The sequence below is a fragment of the Haliotis cracherodii genome, unplaced genomic scaffold (assembly GCF_022045235.1).
Source record: "Haliotis cracherodii isolate W230 unplaced genomic scaffold, xgHalCrac1.p SCAF_8, whole genome shotgun sequence".
NCBI classification, from domain to species: domain Eukaryota; kingdom Metazoa; phylum Mollusca; class Gastropoda; order Lepetellida; family Haliotidae; genus Haliotis; species Haliotis cracherodii.
In genome coordinates, this window is record NW_027266341.1 from 25,664,901 (window position 1) to 25,687,550 (window position 22,650).

A 22,650-nucleotide genomic window follows, 5' to 3' on the forward strand; every position below is an offset into this window, starting at 1 on the left:
CAATAACTAGCCAATTGAAATTAACATCAAACGTACACCGTGTACACATGTCTGTGTGAGCTACGGGTCTTGCTCATCGCTATTGACAGCAACAAAGGAGACCTGATTTCATTTGAAATATGAAATTTAGACAAGTTCGCGTCTCTTATGCAATATTTATTTATACTAACAATAATTTTGATTTATGAAAGACTACCGCGAATATATGTTACACATCCATCACTGACTGAAGCAAAAAGCTTTGTATGATTTCAAGAAACATGATCCTGTTTTGTGAAAATCTCGCTCGACAGCCTATTGAAAATTTGATTGATTGTTATTGACCACCAGGTCTGTCAACAAAAGCTGAAAGGTCAACACACTTTTGTATGTTTGTTTTGCAAATAGTCCTATCAATAATCAGTTTTAACGTTAAAAAGACATATTCACCTTGTTACAATACACGGCTGTCTGGGGTGTAGATGTTTAAAACGTTTTCTGAAAAGTAAACCGTTTTCGAGAAATTCAAAACATGTTTCTCGTCGCGCCTTTATCTCGCCCCTGTGATTACGGTAAACTCTGGTACACAGTTCACTAGCCCCTCCCCACGGGCTGCGATAATGACCCAGCAGCATTCTCTGACAGCGGGCCACGAGGAGGGGAGGGGATGGGAGGGAGGTAGCAATGCCACGTGACCAACGCTATCCTTCGGCGGCAGGGGTAGCGGTTTTCTTTGTCTCGGGACTGCAGTGAAGCGATGTAGTGGGTTGCTAGGGTTTTGACTGGGAAGCGGGACAAGGTTATTCTATGGATAACTCCAGTGGCACATCCGGGGAAGCTCCGGATCTGGAAGCACGCGAGGACATGGCCTGTCAGGAAGGCATGGATGCTGGAGAGGACTTCAGCACTTTTGAAAGAAGTGAACGTGTTGTCACCAGTTCCCCCGATCTAGCAAAAGGGGGAGGGATGGATGGTCATGGAGAACTACCCATGCCACCCATTGTCCGGCAAGGTCCGGTTGCCATGGATACGGATTCGGACACCGGCACGGACAGTGATGCAATGATGGACAGGGGTGGACAAGGTACCGACGACACTACCAGCACATCTGAATCTGAAGACACACAAATGTAAGTTAAATTCTAGCTTTTTGAAATTTTGAAAACATGCTGTTACTGCGTTAGTACATATTTGAAGAGGCGTTCCGGATGGGTAACCGTCGTACAAAGCCCATTCATGAAGTCTATAAGTAGGGGCTGTTTGTGACCGGTCATCCGCGCCGTCTAAGAACGTTCAACAATTAGTTCGTGCGAAATTGCCCTTTGAGGGTGAGATAATATTTACGCGTAGCACAGGCGATTATGCCAATGGGTAAATATATACTACGGGGATTATTTATACTTAATTAAGATACCGAATTACCAGATACTAAACTTTCAACAATGTATGGGTAGATGAATACCCCGGTATTGTTGACTGTTTGTAAAGGAATACATTGGAGATTATGTTAAACCAAACAGCGTGGTATACTATGTGTGAATACTCGTGAGAATGGCACAGGATGCAGACCAAGACGACGCTAAATGTCGCCACATTATGATGGTTAACTGCCGAATAACATAGTGAAGTAGACTGCAAGGTTAACATGATAGAAATGGTTCATGTTCGTTTATTTACTCTACACTGCATTTTTCGTTTGAAAGGAGACAACTTTTATACAGCATGCATTGTGTCGCTACTTGTGGGCCCAACTAAGCTACGCCTGACCCTCATCTGTGAAATGCCCGTGATCCCCCCCCCCCCCCCCCCCCACACACACACCTTCATCTCGAGGTCATAAAAAACGTTATTCAAGATTGTTTATTCTCATAAAATATACCGTATGATGAGTAGAGTTTCGGGAATTTTCCAACATATTACGTGATGCAATCGCGACTTCAACTTAATTCAACTTTTTAGGTAACGATGTACAACAGCTATACATTTGGACATATTCTTGATTTCTGAAAATGAAGTATTTCTTTTCGCCAGAGCAGACTTTCAAATTCAAATTGTAAAAGAAAATATTTTATGACATAAATTGTTAGGATATTCCGTCGAAATATACGTTATATATGTATAATGTACATCTTTAAGACTGACAATTGTTACCGAGTGCTTAAGGGACGTTGTTGTGAAGCACAATACTGCATGACACACGTCATCACATCAGCGACAGGTGGACGCCGGTTGCCTACCCTTGTAGGCGTTTGGTGCTAATATGATCTAAATGAGATGCATTATTCAAATGACGTTATTGTTGTAAGCTAGACTTAATTGTGTTCAGAACTAATAGTTATCAATAATGCACGATTTAGACGCGCAACGTTTGGTGAACAGAATAATGTTAGATTGTCAGTCGATGGTTGTATTGTTATCTCAAACGTTTAAGCGTTATTATCTTGAGCTATGATCACAACATTCCTTTCAGTTATGTAACTGATAATCAATAACAACGATTTTGAATAGACCCACCCTGTTTCCCATAAGGTGGATGCTTATGCACAACTGTTGCAGCCAGACCCCATTACTGAAGAATGGCGCGGAATAATGACAACATACTGCAATAATGGAACGGATTTGATCCTCATTTGTGCCGAGATGGAATTTCTCCATCATATATTCTAACTATAGATGATATCTTAGACTTGCACAAGTCTCTAAGGCAGTAATTATGAGTTTAAATCATAATGCACGAGTCTCTAAGCAAATAGTTATTATTTTAAATAATAATTACTAGATTATGTAAATAATAAGAACAAGTTTGTCCCTGTAAGAGACAGCAGTCCTTACTATACACAAATGTAGACTTGCCTATTAGGAGGATTGAATTACTACACATCCATGGACTTATCTTTTAGTACTGCCTTGGAGCAAGGCTAATGATACTGCAACACTGTTCATGATATCTAAACATTCCTAATATCCAACATTGTTAATCATATAGTATAGCCCAACATTGTTAAACCATAACTTATATCTCAGCACCGTTAAACCTTGCTAATATCCATTACATTTTACTGATAATTACTGATATTTCAACAACTTTAAATCATTATCAATATCTCGGCACTGTTAAACCAGTATTGATATCTCAACTCCGTTTAACAATTACTGATATCTCAACAATTATAAACCATTATCAATATCTCGGCACTTATAACCAGTATTGATATCTCAACTCCGTTTAACAATAACTGATATCTCAACAATTTAAAACCATTATTGATATATCAACACTCTTAAACCAGTATTGATATATCAACACCGTTTAACAATAACTGATGTCTCAACAATTTTAAACCATTATTAATATCTCAGCACTGTTAAACCAGAATTGATATCTCAACTCCGTTTAACAATAACTGATGTCTAAACAATTTTAAACCAGTACAGATATTCCAACGTCGTTAAACCATTACTGCTATCTCAACACAATTATATTGCTACTGTTGTCTCAACTCAACTAAAGCATTACTGATATCCCAATACGGTTATAATATTACTGCCATATCGACACAGTTATAATATTACTGCTATCTCAATACTGTTATAATACTACCGCTATCCGAACACTGTTATGTCATTACTAAGCATGTGACCCACTGTGATGATTATGGTAACAGAGACACATGTAAATTCCACGAATCATAAAAGCCGTTGGGTTAAGTGTTAGCTCCGTGGGCAGAGTGATCGCTTTTCACGGACGTCTCACAGTCGGGGTTCTACTCCCGATGTGCAGAATGCAACCCCCCGTCCTGCATGACGATTAAACTGTCAAACACAACGTAAACCACTATAACAACGGGTAACTCAGTCTGTCACACAGAACCTGAAACAAATACATGTATATCCAATACAGCCATTGCAAGTATATCAAAGTTGGCAAGTCTAGATTACTGCTGTTTTGGGCTGAAAATGAAGAGTCCCTGGGCTCCGTTGTAATATATGTTAATACGATAATTTTACAAGTGTTTTTTCTACAAAACAATTTCGTTTCCGAGACAAGATATTAATTTACGGGTGGTTGTGCTGATAGTTGCGCGCGGGAACATCGGTCTAAGAACAAATGGCCCCTAAGTATATATGTAGAGGAAAGATTATGTTATAATTGTCATTTTCTTTTCGACTAATTTTGTAATATATGGAAATCATTACACAGGAACGACTAAAATATACTTGATAAACATATTCTGTTAGACTTGGAGTATATGTGGCATTTCATTAAGTTTCTTTTTATTAAAAGGAAAACCATTACCAAAGTCAAATAAAATTGTGGACTCCCCAGACAATTTAACTGAACAAACATCGGTCCTGGTATGATCTGGGGTAAATTAGCTTGGTAATATTGCACAAACACAACTAATCGTTTCCTAGTGCTGTGCATGGTGGTGCTTAGACCAGCCGGAAATAGACCTATTGTTGGCAGCTTGACATCGGTATTTGTCTGGGTTCATGCCCGACTGAAAGGTACTTGAATGTTGTGGTGAATCTGGTTCTGATTAGCCAGTGTTTATTGTAAAGACAGGTTTCAGATTGTGTACATCCGGGATATTAGAGGCAGAATACCCATGCAGCAGTGTGTGTGTGTGTGTGTGTGTGTGTGTGTGTGTGTGTGTGTGTGGAGGGTTATGTTTAACTGGTACGGATCAATAACCTTCATGTTATTTTATGACATAGTGAGATTTTACCAATTATGACAGAAATATGCTTAAATCTGAAGAAAACTAGCAGCGTCGACTGCCTTAGGAAGTAATTCAGTTAAGTTTTTAGCCAAATTAGAATTAGAATTAATAAAATGTTGAAAATCGAACCAAGGTTTTGGGCAGGGAACCATCTCCTTAACCGAAAACATTTATATGGACGTACAGGTTCCATTGAATATGTTTGTCCTTAATCTGGTTCCCCTAAAGACCCGAGGCGACTAACGGGATCAGGTGGTTGATGCATGCCTTCTTACCCCAACTGCGTAGATCGATGATCATATTGTCAATCACTGGATTGTCTGGTTCCGATTATTTACAGATTCCGCCAATCGCTGGAATATTGCTGAGTGTGGCGTTTAACAATACACAAACAACCAACCAAACCATTGAACGCCCATCTATATACATAAATGTCTTACAGGCGTTAAGCAGAGTGAATAGATTGGTGGCTATGGATGCCCAGTAAACAATGTGTTGTGAAAAAATACTTGTTCAGCTCCTATCCCAGAAAAAAATGCGTGTGTTTAAACAATAACCAACAACAGACCCTGTCTGTAACACAAGATTCGCCTTTCAGAATAAGAATGGTTGGTTGACCCCTTACGCATAAACTATTCTGAATTATGTGACCTGCAACTTTATTCCTGACAGGCGTAAAACAAGATACTTTCCCCAATATGACCTGAAAAGTAGGTCGTAACAATTATTTTACAAATCATCCTGAGATCTTTAAAAAAGGTGGTTTCATTGTCTTCAGTGCTTATAAGTTTTATCGAAAGTTGATCAAGTTTTAATAACACACATACTAGTAGTCACTTGTCGCACCCTTATTCAATAAACTATTTCAAATTTCAACCAAGATATTATACACGGTGTGAACAAGCTTGTGCTGTTCCATGACATTCGACCTAACCTGTAACCCCGTCTACAAAAACCTTCCATGTCACAACCAACGCTTGTTCCCTGGATCTCTGTCTATTACCATTCGTCACCACTCGCCCCTTTCCGTAACCTGCTTGTCCCGGAATAACACGAGTTGGTCACGAATGGCTCAATTACAACACGAACAAACCGCAACTATTCAAGACATCCATTTAATGCAAATATACAAATCCGAACCAGCCTTGCAGCACATACTTTAACCCCAGCACTATATCACAGATTCTTTGAACAGTGTTATTAGCTCATAATACGTAATGACAATCTCGGATCGTCACGCGAGACTTTGCCGAGATGATGGCGACAGTCTCCGACCCAACCCCTGTGATGGGGCAGAATCTGGCCAGTGCTGCGCTTACTCTTGCATCTCATATTCCGGGATCCGTGTATCGTCGTCGGCGGGGTGTTTGGACGGCGCGTGGTTATGTCACGGACATCCGTCGGATATGATCAGGACTTCTTGTCTGAATCAACACGAAGCCATGATGGTATTTACTGATGAGTGCTAGCTTGCTTCGCCCAAGGGTCGCCAATGGATGGTCATGACCTGTTCTTAAAGGAACATCATGCGGTCTGAAAGCTTTTGGTAATTTTGAAGAATGGCTGATTTCAGCGTTTGTATTGTCAGATTCTAAACATATGAGCCATGTCAATGCATTCAGGTCTAGTCAGAAATATGATAGGTTTGTGTACATGGTTTTTCGTCTTTGGGCTGTGCTTTGTAAATACGCCCGTGTAATGCTTAGTCCATAATTGAGGAATATAGGCATACAACGAAACAAAAAACAATCGATCTTATGAAAAGGAAACAGATAATTATATCAGATGTCAGCAAAAAACATATTAGAGGATAGAGATGTGCAGCGTAATAAAATATATCATTGACTGTTGTACAGAATATTTTGTTTTATACAGATACACTCGGGTGTAGAGGAGCCATCAAGTCTTAATTTCAGAGATCAAAATAGGATGAGGATGGGCTACTAGTGTTGAGAAAGGTATGAGAATGGAATGATGGGGATGGGGGTAGGGGTGTGTGTGTATTAATTATAAGTCAAAATCATATTAAAATGTTAATACATGTTTGTATTCGGGAATGTTATAGTTAATGTAAACGTTTACAACAATATCACTTACTAATTGGGTGTTATCTTTCCAACAAAATTGGTAAATTACTAAATGAACCCTCCGTACCCAGAAAGCAGCAACCGCTCTAGACTAACGTCTAATCTCTGAAATAAACATATCTTACAGATAGAAAACAGTTGTTAAATTATCTTTAAATACAAAAATAATAAAAAGGAGTCCAGCGACTCTCTACATTGCCGATACTGCAGTAATCTAGACTTGCCAAACATTTTAGACTTGCATGGGCTTTTTGGGATATATTTGTATCAGGATTTGTATGGCAGACTACAACCGCTCTTGCTACCGGCCAACTACAGCCATTACATCTATGGCGAGGTCTCCCCCCACCCTCCCTATTCAAACACTATTACATGCTTGAGAGTAAAAAAACAGACGTATAAGGATTGACCACGCCAGATAAGCGGAGGGCGGACAAGACAAGACTTTTATTGGGACAACTTGTTCTTGTTACATATATAATCTGGGAATTATGACTTAAACCAATAATCATTTCCCCAGAGACTTCTACGTTCTATGGCACAGGTACCTAGCAAGAAGGTCATGAATAGATTTCATTATAACGATGAACATTCAGAACTAAAAATTCCCATCTTAATCTCTTCGACATATCTTAATGCTGTCCCTAGCACGTTTCCATCTAAATGGTTAAACACCACGTGGTCGAGTCAGAGATCAAAGTAAACTTTACGGACTCAACGCAGCTACCGTAATATTTTCACAGAAACGTAACCCGCCCCTTTAGCTATCTCTAATCTACAGCCATAAAGACACACGCCATTGAAAATCTAACCTGGGTTAAAAAACCCAGCACTTCACAAGATTTCAGAGGAAGACATCATCTCTATAACGTACCTTGTTAGCCAGGACGGCACGCTAATTACCCCCGTACTGATAGCTGCTCAAACACTGGGTCTGGTTTCCAGAACAAGTAAAACTTCATCCTCAGACTGATTTGGCAGATACGCTGTTTAAGCTTAGGAAATACAAATTGATATGACACAGGTGTGGTTTGTGTTAAGGTTGTGGGCGTGGGTGGCGGTTCTCACAAAGCACTCTAATGTAATCTACCCCGTTTTAGTGTTTGTGTGTTTGTTGCTAAATCTGATATATGACGGGGACCTGTAACTAATCCAGTTTCGAGAAGACAGACCAGTGACTTCACGTCCCTCGCCATGAACCAAGTCAGCGAGCTTGACCACTCCTCCTTTGAGTCGCCTCATTCGACCAGTAAAAGGATCTATTCTAACCCGGAATCCCACGGATTGCAGCGTGCATACCTACCTGGAGACCCGCGGAGATCCGGGTTAGAATAGGTCTTCAGAACCCATGCTTGTCGTAAGAGGCGACTAACGGGATCGGTTGGTCAGGCTCGCTGATTTGTCTATTGCATGGCACCGTATCCCAATTTCGTGGATCGATGCTCACGATATCAATCACTGGATTGACTGTTCTAGACTCGACTATTTCACAGACAGCCGACATATAGCTGCAATATTGCTGAGTGCTGCGTTGAATAATATACAAACAAACCAAACCTACCAAGCGATAGACTATTCCATGGTCAAATGCAAATTGTGACAAGGGAGAGAACTCCGGGCAGTATTGACTGTGAAAGTGGAGTGGTTAATCCAAGAAGTCTATTTATGCTTGGCAAGTGCCAACAATAGATAATAACAATATATTAATAATATAATAAAAATAAATGATCAAAGTACAAAATATGATAGGAGTATTCCTGTTGAATTATTCAAATGCCCAACAGAATCGTATAAATACCGCAAGTGGTAGCAGTAGTAGAACTAACAACATACATACGTAGGAGCAATACTACTGGTAGTAAATAACTAACTAGAAGAAGAAGTAGAAGAAGAAGTAATAACAATAAACAGTATTATGTATGTAACTCTGTGGTATTTATATTTTATGGGTATTTTATTTTACTAAAAGCCTAGGCAAGTCAGGATCAAACTATGGAAACAACAGAAGAGGAAAGATTCTTTCAAAGAAAAAAATGAAAGACATGTTTTCATTAATTAAGTGTTAGTCTACAGTTATACTAGATAAGAGTAAGAACAATATCAAGGATTAGGAGTTACGCCCCTTTCCTGCACCACGGTGATAAACTGACGATATCCAGGTTAATGACATTCATTCATGACACATTTCATGCATTTTTAGCGATCTTCAGACATTACAGCTACCGGTACGTGAAACAGAAAAATAGAACAATCGACCTGAAAGGAATACACTTTCATCGTACGGTGTCCTTTTGTATTCTCTTTTGATGCCATCACGCAAAGCGCATATCAACATATTGAATAATAAGTAAATAACAATAAATGTCAAATAAATTATACACCCAGTAAGCCATACCTGTAAACCATACACGTTGGCCTTATCAGTCGTGACGGCTAAGTGTAGTGTTTACACACAATATATGGTTGATTTCCATCGCGTCCTTAGCCGCTGTTGTGGTATTAGTTCCGGATGAATGTTCAGAAGTCCCGGGGTGATTATTAAGATATTCTAACCCTTGTAGATCGACGGATAAACACCTGTCATGTAGCAATAACACGCAAAACACATATTATGTACAGTGGTATGTATATCGTGTATATGTTCTAGGTACATTTGTACTTAAAACAGTTGTCTTTTGTTTAACGTTATTTGATATATTTGTGTTATGTTATTTCGCTCGTGACAGTGGGTCAATAACGCCGCCCAATGTACTACTACTTGATTGCGTGTCAGTGAAACCCCGACGGTGTCGGGTGTTGCTCATAATATCGACCACCACCACTACCACCACCACCACTACTACTACTACCGTTTCTACTACTACTACTACTACTGCTACTACTACTACTACCACCACTGCTGTTTATACTACTACTACTACTACTACTACTACTAACGTTAATACTACTACTACTACTACTACTACTACTACTACTACTACTACTACTACTACCGTTTCTACAACTTCCACCGCCACTACTACCATTTCTACTACTACTATTACTACTACTACTACTACCGTTTCTACGACTACTACTACTACCACTACTACTACTATCGTTTCTTCTATTACTACCGTTTCTACAACTACTACTACTACTACTACTACTACTTCTACTAATGCTACTACCACTGCCACAAATACTACTTCTACTACTACCGCTGCTGCTGCAACTACTACTACTGCTGCTACCGTTTCTACTACTACTACTACCACCACTACTACTACTATTACTACCACTACTACTACTACTACTACTACTACTACTACTACTACTACTACTACTGCCACTACTACTGCGACACGTGTAGCCGAGTGGTCTGAGGCTCCACAATCATGTTCAGAGTTGTATCAGCTGTTCTAGTTGTCCTCCCATCCTTAGTCCATCCCTTGCTTTGCACCAAACTGGTAAACGTATAGACCGTGCCACTTTGGGCGTTACTTCAACATCAAGCGTACTCGTCTTAATGGAAATGTAATACTCACTCAAACGTTTTTCCTCAAATATTTTACCTCACATTAATATATTTTTTCAATCTTTTCATCATTTTTATAACGTTAATGTGATGAGTTCTATACTAAGTCTATAAAAATAATATTTCCTTGTCTAACCTTAGCGTTAAGCTGGAGATGAGGAAAGTTAAGCAGATGTATTTGGATACTGTTGCACAGAAGCCACCCACGTTTATAACGCACAAAGAAGTCTAAGTTTTTGCCTAGATTGTAATACAACCTGGACTGCAGATAAAACGAGACCTTATTCGGAAGTCGTGCCGAATGTTGTGCATGACACTGGCGCCCCACCCAGATACACGCCCAGATGGGCCCTATATCAGTCTCTCATCTACACAAGTATTATAAGGAAAAACAAATATGACCAAATCCCATTGCCTTTGTGGTGATATTCAGTCTGTTTCCAGTGCATATTTAGCCTTGCTCTAAGGCTGTACTGAATGATAAGTCCATGGGTGTATAGTAATGCTAACCTTATAACAGGCAAGTCTAGATACGCGGACAATACTAAGGACGCCAGTCTCTTATATGGAGAACTTGTTCTTGTTATTTATATAATCTAGAAATGATGATTTAAACAAATAATTTCTGCCTTAAGGACTTGTGCAAGTCTAATGCATATTATTCAGGGCAATGCAAAAGTATAATTTATATCAGCTTGGGAGTTAAAGTTACGTCATGTCTTGAGATAAAAATATGAAACATGTTGAAAATGGTAAAAGAACCTCAGCTGGGAACAAAGCTTACACATAGCTTAAAAATTCCCCCTGAACCCGTCCAGAGACATCTTCCCGAGGGAAGGGAGTTAAATGACTGTAAAAGTCCAGTTTCCCCCCTTGCCGAACTAGGCTGGAATTCCTGGGCTCGATCTTAGCGCCGCTAGTGGTTATTTTAAGTTATGTCCCTTATAATCCTCTCCTATGGATCAATCAGATTCCACCTCTCGTATCATTTGTATTTGTTTCAAACAAAATGGCGGCGCCCAGTCAAGACGATCTGCTCGATAATCAAGATCTATATTGTGATAAAACGGGTTTTACCTCGCGAAGTGCATCAAATCACGTGAGCACCTTGATTGAAAACGTGAAAAGACTTGGAAAATATCTGTTGACAACGAGCTAGAGGTGCACATGCTTTGCAAATCATGCAATCGACCGAAATCTGCACGGCAGTTTACTAACCGGATTTCGATTTCGGTGCTCGATTTTGATTGGACTATGCATAGACTCGTTAGTCCAGCCAAAATGTAACCCCATAATACCAGTCTATTTCGGCAAGGGTGGAAACTGGACTTTTATAGTCAGTTAACTCTCTTGCCTCGGGAAGATGGTCCAGAGATTGTTCGTCCCTTATAGTCCGTTTTATACACACCATGTGTGTAATGCGTCAAGATGCCCTCACTGTGAAGGTTCCTTGACAATGCTGTTAGGCTGATATTATATATTTCTGACATTGTGTCTCATTATGATCATTACTGTATAATATCTTGACTGTCACAATGCAATGCACATCATCCCGAGGGAAGGGAGTAAACTGACTGAAAACGTCCAGGTTCCAACCCTGCCGAACAACGCTCCAATCATGGAGTTATATTTTGCCAGGACTAACGACATGCACGTGTGTGTGTGCGTGCATGCGTGCGTGCGCGATTTAGTTTGATTTAAAAGTGTTCACCATTCATGGCATCGGGCCTAGCATCACACGGAACCTTTCAAACGTGTGTATAATTATGCACTGGACCAACATATAGTTATGTACTACAGTTATGTATAAATTTATACATAAATGATTATATCACAAAAAAACTGAAATATCAAGGACCCCCCAAGTCACTGAATGTCAGATCTGGAGTGCAAGGGGGTGAGTGTAAGCTGCTTGAAGTGAAAAGGGATGAGAATGGTTGGGGGTCGAACGTTTTACCAAATATATTCTCTGGGGTCTGTAAGCTAGACATAATTACATGTATGTACGAGAGACTACGAGGAAGTCTACAATGAGGGCTCCGTGCTGCCCCATCTGTGTTTTAACCCAGCTGTCACCATCAGTAAGTGTACATTGCATTTCATGACTGACGTATTACTAGAGCAGTAACATCACTTTCATCACGTCAGCACAACCTGCCTCATGTCAGTAGCAGGGGAAGTGACAGTTGACGGGGCTGGTGTCCATTACAAGACAAGTACACGTTAGACCGTTATCACTTTCACTGGCATGGCTTGGCCCCCAGGGCATGGAAACCGCCCACCGCCCACCGCCCGCCGTCCGCCGTCTTGCTTCTTTTCGTTCCCCTTTGGCGGCCAAGTCTCTCATACAGACCTTGAAACAAATATATTTCCGAAGAATCCCAAGAAAGTACGGAAGCCTTTTATGGCCATTTGGTTTTTGGTGTTTTTTTCCGATACTATCTTGAAATTTCAAGAAACTAAGTTGAAATGTCAAGATACTATCTTTCAAGATATTAATTTGAAATTTCAAGATACTAAATTATCATCCTAAGATGTAAAAATACGTGAATAAGTGAATAATCTTGAAATATCAAGATACTACGGAAGAGTTTTAGGGCCATTTTAAAAAAAATAAAAAATTGTCGATACTATCTTGAAATTTCAAGATATAGAAGTTGACATTTCAAGATACTAAGTTGAAATTTTAAGAAACTAAGTTGAAATTTCAAGATAGTATACTTCTATATCTTGGAATTTCAACTTAGTATCTTGAAATGTCAACTTCTATATCTTGAAATTTCAACCTAGTATCTTGAAATTTCAACTTCTATATCTTGAAATTTCAACTTAGTATCGAAAAAAATCAAAAATCAAATTGCCCTTAAAGGCTTTCCAGATTTATTTAGTGTGAAAATTAAGAGTTTGTCCGTCCTTAATATGATATTTTTACAAGATGATTTAACCACAAGTCTTTAGAATATATTATCGTTTCAGACTTAACGTTTGTCAATCAGAAGCCTTGACAGAGAGATGATAAGTTTTGATGAAGGAAGTGCGTGGATGATTCAATGTACGAACCAGCGGCTAGACAAGAAAACAAAACAAATATAGGTGGACAAACAATTACAATATGTCTTCAGCTGAACTGTCAGCACAGTGTAACCAAATCGCCCCAGCATCCACCTTTCTGCCAGAGCCCTATATTACTACCGTGTAGCGTGACCGTAATTAACTTGGTCAGCATCCGACAAGTCCGATGCTTTGATTGACGGTAATCTGTGTTTGGACAGTTTCGGCAGATGGCGCTCGGCACCTACATTTCATCAAAACCCAATTTATACAATCTGATGACCTATATACTTCCATCAGATGTGCGCTGGGGAATCAAGGGGGACACATTTGGGAAACACGGTGATTAAGGTGAGCTAATGAGGGGGTACTAATTAACAGGTCATTTAGGCGCATGCGTATGGGATGGTGATGATAGCTGTTGATGTAGACGGCGACAGCATGAGGTGGTGAAAATGGGGTTTAGCATCACGTTCAACATTACTGCACTTGTATAGCGACGTGTATTCGTTTGTGTGACGCTGCTTGTACTGCTCCTTATACCGAGACGACCAGTCCTTGTTTTCTCTCATACGCCAGGCAGGGTAACAACAATTACCATCTTTTAACGTATTTTGGTATGACGCGGACAGGAGGTCGCGATATCATGAACAAATAGAAGTATTCAAGCGAGTGAGTGAATGTTATCATCGATGTTCCAGTTAAATATAACGACAGCCTGTCAATAATCGGTCCCTCTTTTCACTCTTGGCCGATAGTCCGACACGACGTTTTTACCCGTAAAAATATAGAAACGAACAAATCCGCTTCTGTTTATAAGCTTGTTGCGCGCTATGAATACACATATAACACGCTGCTAAATAGCAGACGTTAATTCTCTGGGTTGGTCCATATTCGATAAGATTCATATTATGATAATAGTTGTGAAAAATGAGTATCACCACAGACACCGGAAGTGCCCCGACCACCATGACACGGAATACACAGTTTACCCATCAATCTAGATCTTAACCACGTGTGAAAACTTGCTGTCAAACTGCTCTTGGCTTTATCATTTATCGTTTACATTCATCATTTGCTTTTCAGGTCACGGGATAAACATGAAAAGCACGACTAAAACACCATTAACCCATATATTGCACGAATTCGGAACAGTAAAATACACGTTCATCGTTTTCAGATGGTCTTCAGTTTCATACTACTTACCTGACACCCATCTATGGTTTGACTGTATTCGCCTTCAAACGTACAGTGCGATTGGCGGTATATGAACATAACATAGGTTGTATGAGATTTGGGATTTTTCCATCTTGCGTTATGTGATAGTGTTTCGTATATTAAAATGGAATGTTGTAAATGGTCTGTATGAGATCCTATCGTGTTTCTCAATTAGACGTCCGGTTATATCCATTACAGTGTTTAATGTTTTGTATGAGAAATCAATCCTTGTTAAAACATACCCCGGTAAACAACATTATACAATAATTGGACGTAGCAGTGCGTCGAGCGGATTGTAATTTTGTCTTCTGTGATATGTAGACGACGCCTTTGTTAATACACATTTGTTGTTACTGCAACAGCTGTTGTTTGTTTGGTTGTTGTTTAACGCCGCACTCGGTAATATTCCAGCTGTATGACGGCGGTCTGTATATAACCGAGTCTGGATCAGACAATCCAGTGATTGACATCACGAGCTACGTAATTGGGATTCGATGACATGCATCAACCAAATCGGCGAACCTGACCACCCGATCCCGCCAGTCGCTTCTTTCGACAAGCATAGTCGCCTTTTACGACAAGCATGGGTTGCTGAAGACCTATTCTAGCCCGGATCATCACGGGTCACTTAAACTACTACTGCTGTCAACACAGGGACTGTTGTTGCTGCTACAACTACTGCTGTTGTCTTCACAGCTACTACCTTTGCTACTGCTGCTGTCACCATGGCTACTAGTTGCTGATTGCCTCCTGTAACTGCGTGTACTGTTGACATTACTAAAGTAATGCTCCTTCTGTAATTATTTCTACTGGGGGTAGGGATTCGTTATGCATATTCGATAGATTCGAGTTACATCCCTTTTCCGTGCCAGGAACCGTTGATCATCAGTTCAAAATTATCATCCTTGGTCTGTCAGCATCGTACCTGTTCTACTACTACTACTACTACTACTAGATTTACTACTACTGCTACTGCAACTACTACTGTTGCTGCTGTTACTACTACTACTGCTGCTGCTACTGCTACTACTACTGTTACTACTCCTGCTACCACTACTACTACTACTACGACTACTTCTGCTACTACTATTACTACTACTGTTACCACTGCTACTGCTAATGGAGCTACTACTACTACTACTACTTCTACAACTGCTACTACTGCTATACTGTTATTTCTACCACTGCTACTATTCTGCTGCCGTTACTACTGCAGCTACAACAACAACAACAACAACAACTACTACTACTACTACTACTACTACATCTTATTTTATCAAGCATCGCTGCATCAGTTTCTTCAGCAGTGACAGTGACCTATTACAGTATAAGGGAATGCATCAAGCGCACACCCCCACAACACCCACACAAGCACCACTGGCAGTTACTGCCATCTTTCACGAGCACTACTCAGCTCCCCGCCACATGACGGATGTCAGTGATAGGCGCCACTGATAGGCACAGGAAACATGGCTTTGCGTGGCTACTTGTATGTTCATAATGTCATCAGAGCTCGTGGAACCTATCGTCTAAAACATAACCTGATAATAAACCTGATATAAAAAGTATTTATGATGTACCATTTTTGATTTTTTTATATTTTAACTCATGAATATTTGACACGCAGATGAACCTCAGTGTGTTAATGACTGCTTCTAAAGCGTATGTTTGATTTTTATCGTGAACGTTTGATATACGCCGAGTTTTCGTGCAAGGGTAGATTATGTTTTTAAATACCAAAAATGGGATTTTTTAAAAAAGCAATGCAAATCAAATTCGCGTACTTGTTAAAAGCAGCCCATTATAATCAGATTGAATGATGTCCTTAAACGTCCATGAGAGGTGTTTCTGTAAGTGTTTAGACGATTGTCATCAGCTGAGTGGCGGACATTATATGTTGTAGTCACACGCCTTTGTATATTTCAAGAAATCGACAACACTGATCAGCTGACTATTGCATGACTCCGTGACTGATATCGAGGTCTTTGCTTCAGCACTGTGTTTACTGTAGGGTTATCATAAAATCGGGAATAATTTTCTCACGAAGCGAACTTAGCGGTATCTCACTATTTTCATACAGCTCGGGTTCCAATAAGGTGTCCAATAGAGGATGGTTTTGGAATCAAGGGTTTAAAAATAGAACTTAACCGAGCAGAAAAATAAACGGAACGAGGTGTAAAAACAAACCCAGCGAACTTCTGTTTTTCTCAGTACTTGGTCTCAACATTTATGGCTCATTAATATAAGGGTCAGTGGACGAGGGGAATGATGTACAGTCCGACCTCGATGGGATAGAACTCCACACAGCCAGACGCACCTGTGATCTGGGGCGTCACACTGGCATCCATGGACGTGGTGATGCTGACAGGGGCGTCAGATCCGGATGTTACCAGACTAACACTTAGAAACAAACAACTCTCTTTAAATTGAAAAGAAGCCTCGGTGAGATGGGAGATTCAGAACCTGAACCTGAGGAAAATCTAGACTTGCTTCATTGATATATCATTACAGTAAAGGCTGGACGGAAGGGAAAATAATATGGTTCAGAGACTGTGAGACAGACTAGGGTTAAGCATCACTTGGTAAAATAAGAACTTCGTTCTTTACCTTTTTTCGAGAAAGATCGCAAGCCAACAGCTAGTCAAGTTATCAAGGTTGTCAAACCAAGGGAAGTCTAGCAAACAACGGGTGTAACGAATTCCCGGGGTTCCTCAATATCAGTTCGAAAGTCTGATGTTTGATGTTCGCAACTGTAGCATTTTTAATTTTTACTGTTCTAGAAAAGGGTTCGTTATAGATGAGTGTTCGGGACATCCGATTTCCTTAAACCGGAGTTTACTTTATGGAAATATACCATCATTATATAATGTGTTTTAAAGCTTAAACCATGAAAATGAGTTTTAATTTCAGTTTGTTTGTTTTTGTTTGTTGTTTAACGCCGCATTCAGCAATATTTAAGCCGTATGACAGCGGTCTGTAAATAATAGAGTCTGGCCCAGACAATCCAGTGACTGACATCATGAGCATCGATCCAGGCAATCGGGATGCGATGACATGCAAGAACCAAGTCAGCGAGCCTGACTACCCGATCCTGTCAGTCGCCTCTTACAACAAACATAGTCGTCTTTCGAATAGTGGTGCATGTTTTCAGTCACTGGCTTGTTGGGCTCAGACTGGGTTATTTGCATGTTGCCTTTTTTATCGCTGAATTACTGCTCACTGCGGCAATAAACAACATTGACTCACATATTTGAACTTTTGATGACCACGGATAGAGAAACATACCTCGAACACTATTTCAAAAAGTAAATAGAAGTCGGCTAACTGTAAAAGAAACGGTCTTCATAGTTTCAACAAGGAGCAGTGGAATAGTCTAGTGGTTAGTATTCACTCGTTACGTCGGAGACCCGGGTTCGATTCCCACATGGGTATTATGTGTGAAGCCCATATCTGGTGTCCCCCGTCGTGATATTGCTGGAACACTGCCCAAGGCGGCGTTAAACAATACTCACTCTTAAACAAGGAGCAGTAGGATAGTCTAGTGGGTAAAGCGTTCGCTCGTTACGCCGAAGACCTTGGTTCGATTCCCACATGGGTATAATGTGTGAAGTCCATTTCTGGTGTCCCCCGCAGTGATATAGCTGGAATACTGCTAAAAGAGGCGTAAAACCATACTCCCTCACTCACCCATGGTTCGAACGAAGCCTTGTAAGAATGTGCTGCCCATTGTTCACGAACGACCTTGACATAACAGGAGCATGTTCTCTAGCCTCCCTCCCAATGAGGAGGACAAGTGTTGTATGACGACCAGTCAAGTATAAGTTACTAGAGATAAGAGCGTCAACGTGCCTTCACGCGGGCTGAATACGTAAGCCGGGTCGACCAGTTGACATATAAATTGCACATATACAGCTTTGTTGACATGCCGGAGTGTTCCAACAAGCAGGTTTTGTGCTAGAGGTTGTGGCCGGATCTCTAATTAGTTATTACCCGCCGGCGGAGGCGTACCTGGGCTTTGGACCTTGGTGAATATTTATGAACATTTCTGTCGCTGGCGTTCGAAGGAAGGTAGATACTTGACTTACCTATATTATGTATGTTAGTACGTGTTTACGTACGTGGTTATTTAGCTGACTTTGCGTTACAGGAGAGCAGGACAGTTCTATCTGGGTAAATTGCGTTCACGGTGGCTTTCCAAAGTTGATTTTATGATGGGATTTTATTGAAAGTTGTGAGGTGGATAGTTCTATCTGGGTAAATTGCGTTCACGGTGGCTTTCCAAAGTTGATTTTATGATGGGATTTTATTGAAAGTTGTGAGGTGGATAGTTATATCTGGGTAAATTGCATTCACGGTGGCTTTCCAAAGTTGATTTTATCATGGGATTTTATTGAAATTTGTGAGGTGGACAGTTATATCTGGGTAAATTGCATTCACGGTGGCTTTCCAAAGTTGATTTTATCATGGGATTTTATTGACTTGTTACTGTTAGAGACACGTAATGTGCATGTCTCTGAAGAGTCTAGCCTATGTTGATTATTTTGATTTTGTCTGGATAGATGTTGCAATGTGAGTTTACATGATTCTATTTATTTTTATGCTTGGATTGTATTTTATATATTATCTATTTTGCTAAGTCGATTTTGTGAAGAAATTGCAAGTCAGCAAATATAATGTAAAACGCCAACGACTAACTGCCGAAACAGACTCCATTGGGCGTAAAAAGCAAAATAGTGGTGAAAATTATATTAATGCATCACTGAAATCCGATATTGACACCAGGTTTTCGCGAACTTGATAAATATGTCTTGTTTTACCGGTACCCCCCACCATTCTCCCATTTTGGTAAAAGGTAAATGTTTGTTTGTTTTCTAACGGCGCAGTGCAGTATTCCTGCCAAACGACACCCTAGTCTCCCAATAAATAGCCACCGCCAATTACAAGCAGTGTTTTTGTTCACATTTATTCCTTTTAGGAGGCAGTGTAAATAGGAAATACCAACACTACCTTCCAATCACTTAGCCCACCTACCCCTAAAGCACCCACTATCACACCCAACAATCATAAAATGAACACTCGTGTATTTTCTTTCCAGTTGGGTGCCCGTAGGCCGCCAGCACAGTAGTGGACAATCGGGTTCGGAGTCTCTGGAGAGATACTCAGCCAAAAGCTCCACCCCCGGGGAGAACTCTCTGGATCGCCCCTGCCCCCGCCGCCCTGTCCCCTATTACGCTACGATGAGCAATGGGGGTACATTAGGAGCAGATTCACGGTCGAGTGGCGAGGTAGGGAGGACCTACCATGCTCCCTTTGTCAATAACCTCCAGCCCAACCTGCCCCGCAGGATCAACATTATGAGAGAGGAGAGACAAGGCATCACTGTGAACATGGCAAGCGAGGCACCTAGCTTCTCCCACTCGCTACCTAATGGGGATTCAGGTGAGTAGATGTCTTGTGGGTATATTGTGTTCATTACAGTGACATGCAATCAATATCATGTGCGTCATACCTCATATTCATTATTGCCCCTATGCCTCAAGTTACGGAGTAAAATTTTCTGTGGTGATGTACATTTCATGCAAATATGCAAAACAGAGTATATCAAACAGTACTTACGCTCATTTGAATGGTATTCATTTCAGGAGAATGTCTCATGTGATTAATATGAGGTACACACATGAAGCAGTGCTTTTGTTCGTGTGTCACGAGAAGATCCACAGTAAAACAGGTCTTCAGCAACCCATGATTGCCATAAAAGGCGACTATGCTTGTCGTAAAAGGCGACGAACGGGATCAGGTGGTTAGGCTCACAGACCTGGTTTATGCATGACATCGTATCCAAATTGCGTTGAGCGATGCTCATGATGTCAGTCACTGGATTGTGTGGTCCAGGCTCGATTATTTACAGACAGCCGAATATTGCTGAGTGCGGCATTAAACAACAAACAAAATCTTGTTCGTGTTGATCACTTGTATACTTATCAAGCATTTCGTAAATTAAAATAGTTAACAATATTGATTTCAGTGACATACATTTCCTGCAAATATTCATCAATAATTACTCGAACATTGTTTATATTCATTATATATTGTGCAATGTTATGTATAGTTTATTGCCATGAATCTATAACGTGCAGGTTGGGATAAGAGGTAGTATATTAATGCATCTGGTAGGCAGTGACAGAGACAGCAGAGAGGGAATACAATTTAACATGGACATACTGCTTCCTTCTTAATTTCAAATTGGTCAGATGTATCATACAGTAATGGGGGCACGGGTGGCCCAGTCGTCTAAGGCGCCGTGATTCGCTGTGCAGAGTTGCGCCCCTTGGGCACACCAGCAACCTATGGTTGTGGGTTCGAATCCCGGTTCTCCCCGATTATGTTTCTAGGTTTGTCAGCACCATACCAGTGCTTGTGGGTTTCACCCACGTGGTAAACGTCTGAGACCTGCATCACATCGGGCTTTCCTCCCACATTAAGCTAACACGCCGCGATATAACTGGATTGTTAAAAGGCGGTGTTAAACCCAACTCACTCACTCATACAGTATGCTGGTTATAAAGTATGTATTTGCTTTTTGGTATTTGGTTTTCATCAGGTTGAACTTAAATTTAAAATAAGTATATTTGTGTCCAAGCCTTTGGCCCATATACAAGAAATGCAATGCCAACAGTACAATGTGAAACATATTACATGGATTTTACAACGTCATGTCATTTTTGTATGCATAATATACATAATATTGCAGACGTTTTAGTGAATCATCCTGAGTTGTACACAACAATGTTTTAAATTTATTTATAGATGGAAATTCCCAATGCAATTCTGGCAAAGAAACTTTACGTAGTTCAATAAAATATTTACAGATCAATACGAAGTGATATTCATCTTCAACTCCGTATGTGAGCATTTGATTTGCGCAGCTATATTTGGTGACAAATCCAACGAAAATTGTGTAACATCTTGGCGGCTACCGCAACAGTAGATGATGATGATGATGATGATGATGATGATGATGATTATAGTGGAATCAGTAGGTGTTGGTGTCAATAGGAGGAGACTAACATCTTGTCTCTGAAATGAACATATCGTACAGACAAAAAGTTGTAAAATTATTTCAATAAAAATATAATAAAAAGGAACCCAGCAACTCACTTCATATTCTGATACAGTTAACTACGGTTATAACGAACTCAAAGGGACTACTATTGTAGTTCGTTATAACTGTAGTTCGTTATAAGCATATATACAGCATAACTACAGCACATAGTCAGGACTAAAAAGTAAGTTCGTTATATCCACCAGTTCGTTATAAGCGTGTTCGTTATAACCGTAGTTTACTGTACTGCAGTAATCTAGACTCGCCAAACATTATAGACTTGCATAGGCTATATTTGATATATTTGTATCGGGGTCTGTCAGACAGACTATCAATAGGAACTACTGTCCCAGTAGCCTTTGACAGTGACAGTAGTAGCTGTGACAGCTGTAACATCAACTGCTGGTGTCCATGTCTGTAACAGTGGTTGTTGGCAGTGATAGCTGTAATACCAACAACCGTCGTTGTAACGTTTGGTTTTGATAGCTGTAACTATAACGGTTGACACTGATATGTGTTACAATAACAGAAGCGGCTTTAGATAGCTGTAACAGAAGCAGTCAAAAGTGAGATCTGTAACTGTTATTATCAATACCTGCAACAACCATAAAAATAATTGTCGGCCTTGATTTCTGTAACATTATAATTGTTACCTGTAACCCTAGCCGTTGTCCTTGACAACCGTTTCTCTGGCTGTGACCATCAAGGTTACCTCGGAGCTCCCTCTACCAGGTCATCCTGGTACATTCCGATTGACCTACATGAGTACTCCTCATATAAGGCTCATGTGGATGACATACACCTATCATTACGGATTACGTTAAACCAGTTTGGGCTAGGTTTCCGAATCGCTACATAAAGAAATTGAGGAGCTCTCTACAATACGCAGCTATGTAAATGGTGCTCTGGCATGCCCTGGTTGAGATCGAGTCGGATTAAGCTTGGGTAAATTGTCTGAATTACTCCAGGGAT

The 22,650-nt window shown here is 40.3% G+C and overlaps 1 protein-coding gene across 1 annotated transcript in view; it reads left to right on the plus strand.

Annotated features, from left to right (window-relative positions):
* Nucleotides 1-685: 685 nt before the first annotated feature.
* Nucleotides 686-22,650, plus strand: part of LOC139450346 (proton channel OtopLc-like) — a 52,368-nt gene continuing 30,403 nt past the window's right edge. Inside the window, exons 1-2 of the mRNA XM_071232027.1 lie at nucleotides 686-1,109; nucleotides 19,672-20,015. Coding sequence (XP_071088128.1) covers nucleotides 787-1,109; nucleotides 19,672-20,015 — 667 coding nt within the window. The 5' untranslated portion in view covers nucleotides 686-786. The remainder of the gene's footprint in view (nucleotides 1,110-19,671; nucleotides 20,016-22,650) is intronic.